Raw genomic sequence first — 5,000 nt, forward strand, 5'->3', positions numbered from 1 at the left:
TGTGTGTGTGTGTGTATGCGTGTGGGACATTGGAAACTATAATTCATGTAATATTCTTCTAGGGCACCCTGTTCCCTGTGGATCGCGTTACGGGAAACAACAGAGTCAGATAGAGTTACCGCAGAGATTTGAGAAATGTGAAGGACATTTACATGTGTTTTAAATTTGAATAATACCAGTATGTGGTCCTCTGTGTTCAAAAACGTTGTTTTAGTGGTTTCTTAAAACATGCGTAATCGGGGCATTAACAGGTATTTAAAATGTGAATGGATTAAATGAACCTATAAGAAAATTGCCTTCACATTTTTTCTACTGTGATTCAAACTGGTTAGAGTACGACGGGGCAGAGAGGGTTTTTCTGGATGAAACTTTTTTGAGATGCTGCTTGAAGATTTTGAGAAATAACCCTTGTTGTTATTCTTGATTTTAAGTGCACTCCAACGAGGACTGGAGGTCACTCTGAGCCTGGACTTAAAACGTGTTTAATTGGCGTTTAGTGCCCATCTACGGCTCAGACCACAGCAAGGCCTTAACCCCTTCATCCCTTCGCCACTTACCCCCTTGGGAAAGGTCACGTTCAGACCCCAAACACTCATTAACTTCACCTTCACCCGTTGTCGTAGCAACGTTGTTGTTCCACAGAACACATGTCACACTCAATTACCGAGCAATTTAGATCACATTCGGATCTGAAGGAAGACTCATTTACGTCTCTATAAATGTGAGCAGGGAACGGGAAATGTGTTTGCAGAAGAATGCAGTGATACTGCCATCAGGAGCTGGGCTGTTGTGCAATTCTTTAGAAAAATGAGAAATTGTGTTTGTGTGTGTGTGTGCGTCGTGTTTTCTTTCTGGAAAGATATCCTGTGTCCATGAGATTCTCCAGAACTCAGGGAAGAGCGATTGCTGTTTGTTTTCTGGGTAGTATGACTGACCATGGTTGTTTGTTATCCTGCTCTTGTAAGGCTATGAATGCCCTTTTTGGGGATATGACCGGATACTATCAGGACAACTTTCTCAGGGAAAACGTTCCCTCCGATAAATATTTTTGAAAAAAAATGTGTTTTGGAAACTAGTATATTCTTTACGGAATATAAAGAACACATTGTTAATGTTTGTCTGGAAAATATCTGTTGTTCTAGATAGAAAGTTTTCACTTTGTTGACATCGTGACACATTGCTTTCTATGAAGCACACACACCCACACATCCACACAGACACACCAACACACACGCACACACACACACACACACTCTTACATATGTTTAACATGCTAAACCGAATAATGTATTCACACACGGCACAGATATGTGCCATATGGAGGTCCCGCACACACACACACACACACACACATACACACTCACACAAACACACATGCTGAACAGAATTATTCATTCACGCACATGGCCCATACGTAGGCCACATGCAGGCCCACACACACTCACACAATCGTTATTCATGACCTCTTATTACCTCATAGAGCGCCCTGCATTTAGAATACGACTCACCTGCTGAAGGAATGAAACCCCCATCCACAGGTGTTTTGTTATTTTTATCTATTTATATTTTTTACGATGTCTGCTGTCATGACAATGGCTGATACATCGCCAAGGAGAGACTGTTGAAGCCATCATGTTGTCATTGCAGCTCTGTGTTTTATGGGTCTAAATCGCTGTCATTCACTGATCTCAGTGTCTGACTGTTTGTTGACAAGCTGTCGCTGCTATGCTAGACGCTAACTGCTAATTTGTAACATAGGACAGCCACAAAAATATGTATATATCTAATCAGACATCAGCTCGTTACCACGAGTATTTTATAAAACCCATTTGACGGCGTTGTAAAGAAGTATAAAAATTAAAAACATTATGCATGCATACTGCATCCCTTAAATGTACTCTGTGATGCCAAACCGATCAGCATGAATCTCATCCAACGCTCACAAGTCGAAATAACTAAATATAACAGCTGTATTTTTTCCTTTTGTATTCATCCTGTACTGTAGGAAAAAAATAAGAAGGTTACATCAGGGCTTTCATACCTTCTGGCTTGCGTGAAAAGACTTGCACAGATTCAGGAGTGGCGGATCAATAGATCCAAGCAAGGTGTCAGGATTCCAGAGAAGTACCACATTCTTCCCTCACCCTCTCACTCATTCTCCCGCTGGTTCCTTCTTGTGCTGTCCATCTTCTGCACACTGGCACGCCTCACAACTGGCAGAAAGAATGGGTGCAGGAAAACAAGAAACCCCTTGCGCAATCACCAGGTTAACTCATCGGACATAACTTTCTGTGTTGTTCCCCTTGGCAACAGCGAGCCAAAGGTCAAATTGGTAGTAAAATCATAGTAGGAGTTAGACTTTGGATGACGTAGGGCTATAAATAAGCAAGGTTGAAACAAGGACAGAAAAGCAGATGATGTTCAAATATGCGAGCGGCCTCTGTTGAAATTCACAATGTTCAGCCAATACTGAGAGATTTAAAATAGAAGACATTGTTCATGAAGTGTGTGCATGGGGGGTGGGGGGTCGGGGAGGGGGGTTCTCTGACATAAACCAACACATCGCAGCTGGAGCGTGTCTGTGCACAAGTATGAATGCACACATGTTTGATGTGTTTGTGTGTGTGTGTGTGTGTGTGTGTGTGTGTGTGTGTGTGTGTGTGTGTGTATGAGTATGCATATTCTTCGGCATGTGTGTGTGTGTGTGAGTGCGTGCGTGCGTGTGTGTCTATGTGCGTGTGTGTATGTTTGCTTGTACGGGTGTGTTTGTGTGTGTATGTGTCTATGTGCGTGCGTGCATGTGTGTGTATGTGCGTGCGGGTGCTTGCATGCATGCGTGTGTGTATGTATGTGTGTGTGTCTGCTCATCTCCCTGATATGTGCGCTCATGTCTGGGTCCGTCTGTGGTCTGAGTCTGTTATCGCTGCTCCCGCGCCGACGAGGGGAGAGAGGGTGAAAACAGACGAGCGTGTGCGAGACGGATTCACTAGACGGACGCGGGCCTTTATTACTCGCACAGAACCCGGGAGAACACATAAAATGAGTATAAAGTATAAAAACGTGTGTAAAATATTCCACAAGACACCTGTGTTTCATTTGCGAGATATTTCGGACCCCAAAACCTTTGTTTCTTTCCCCCCCCCCCCCCCGCAGGAGGAAATGTTGTGAGGGGTTCAAGTTTGTGCTGGGCCAGTGCATTCCTGAAGGTAGGGAAGCCCTCCAACACTCTTTTTGGATGTCTGTCTCAAGTGTGTGGTTCACTGTGCTCTTCTTGATTACCTCCCCCACTCCCTCACATCCCTCCCCTTCGGCCTCAGACCTCTGGAATATCTGAGCGGATTGTCATAGTTGGTCGTCGTTGTTTGGTTTGAGTCCTCCGGCGCATGCTTAATGCAGCACCAGAGATCCTCTCCAGCGTGTCGTCACACAATATTCAAGCATCATGTTGATCTGAGACCTGATACACGTGCTTTTAAAGAAGTGGCACATTGTGTATTTGAACAGGCTCATGGGACAGCTACACGGATTGCATTTGTTATTGGGACATTGTTGTTGTTTGTCGCCTCGCACGGTCACTAGGCGAAGAACAGCACGTAATGCACGTTATTTAAAGAGCACCGTTAAAATCATAGTTTACATGGACCCTTTAGCAAGACACACGATGAATGCTAAGACTCCAAACGCTCCTACTACTTAGAATGCTGTTACATGAATGAAGACCGGTACGAGATGATCAACATCCAAGGAAGTCTAGGGTTCCTGACCTGGGGTCTGTGGTCGTATCCCCCCATCATGAGCTCATCGCTGTGTGTTCCCCCTCAGAGTACGATGTGTGTGCCAGCGCCCCCTGTGAGCAGCAGTGCACCGACCACTTTGGCCGTGTGGTGTGCACCTGTTACCGCGGTTACCGCTACGACCGCGAGCGACACCGGAACCGCGAGAAGCCCTACTGCCTAGGTGAGAGACGGTAGAGAGAGAACATGTGTGGAAAACCTGGATGGACAAACCTGTTTAACACTGCATGGGTGGTTTATGGATGCATTTTTGTTTCTATATATATATATATATAGCTCATATAGACAAAATTACCTTTTTCCAGTTATTTAAAATACATATATGATAAAGATTGTATTACAAATCCTAACAATGTGTCAATCATGTTGTCTCGTTGCAGACATCGACGAGTGCTCCAACCGGACCCTGAGCAGATGTGCCCAGGGGTGTGAGAACTCGGCCGGCAGCTACAGGTGTGTGTGTGAGCGGGGCTACTTTCTGGAGGAGGACGGGAGGTCCTGCACCAAGGGGGACAGAGGTGAGAGCACGAGCTGCACGCCTTCACTTGATGTTTCCACAGGCCACATCTGACCCTGGTTAACAGGAGTGGAGGGGGGGGGGGGTGTCTGTGTGTCTGTGTGTGTGTACATGTGTGTGTATGTGTATGTGTGTGTGTACATGTGTGTGTGTGTGTGTGTGTGTGTGTGTGTGTGTGTGCGTGTGTGTGTGTGTCTACATGGAACTGCATGCTTGTGCAGATCTTTGTTTTTTGTGTGTGCGTGTGCGTGTGTGTGCTTGTTCGGGTGTGCATGCACGTGTGTGGGCTCATGCGTGTACTGTTGTGTGTGTATGCGTGTGTGTGTGTGTGTGTGTGTGTGTGTGTGTGTGTGTGTGTGTGTGTGTGTGTGTGTGTGTGTGTGTGTGTGTGTGTGTGTGTGTGTGTGTGTGTGTGTGTGTGACACATGGTAGTCGTTACACACTTTAACTCCTAGTACTTGTCAGAATGTCTCCCTACCTATGAATACTTACCCCAATGCCCCCTGGACTCCCAGTCTTCTATGATTTGCTTGATGCATTTGAGGCAACTATTGCCAATGGACCAAGAGAAGGAGGAGGAGAACTCTGTTAGAACCACACTCAGCTGCAAATGGAGCGGCAAAAGACTGGATATGTGCTACTTCCTCCCTAGAGCCCGCCTCCCATTACTGAGTGAGAGGTGGAAGGGG

General features: G+C 45.7%; 1 protein-coding gene across 1 annotated transcript in view; it reads left to right on the forward strand.

Annotated features, from left to right (window-relative positions):
* ccbe1 (collagen and calcium binding EGF domains 1) overlaps positions 1-5,000 on the forward strand; it is a 29,910-nt gene that overhangs the window by 14,940 nt on the left and 9,970 nt on the right. Inside the window, exons 3-5 of the mRNA XM_056578056.1 lie at positions 3,154-3,206; positions 3,823-3,957; positions 4,175-4,312. Coding sequence (XP_056434031.1) covers positions 3,154-3,206; positions 3,823-3,957; positions 4,175-4,312 — 326 coding nt within the window. The remainder of the gene's footprint in view (positions 1-3,153; positions 3,207-3,822; positions 3,958-4,174; positions 4,313-5,000) is intronic.

This window comes from Gadus chalcogrammus, chromosome 19 (assembly GCF_026213295.1).
Source record: "Gadus chalcogrammus isolate NIFS_2021 chromosome 19, NIFS_Gcha_1.0, whole genome shotgun sequence".
NCBI lineage: Eukaryota > Metazoa > Chordata > Actinopteri > Gadiformes > Gadidae > Gadus > Gadus chalcogrammus.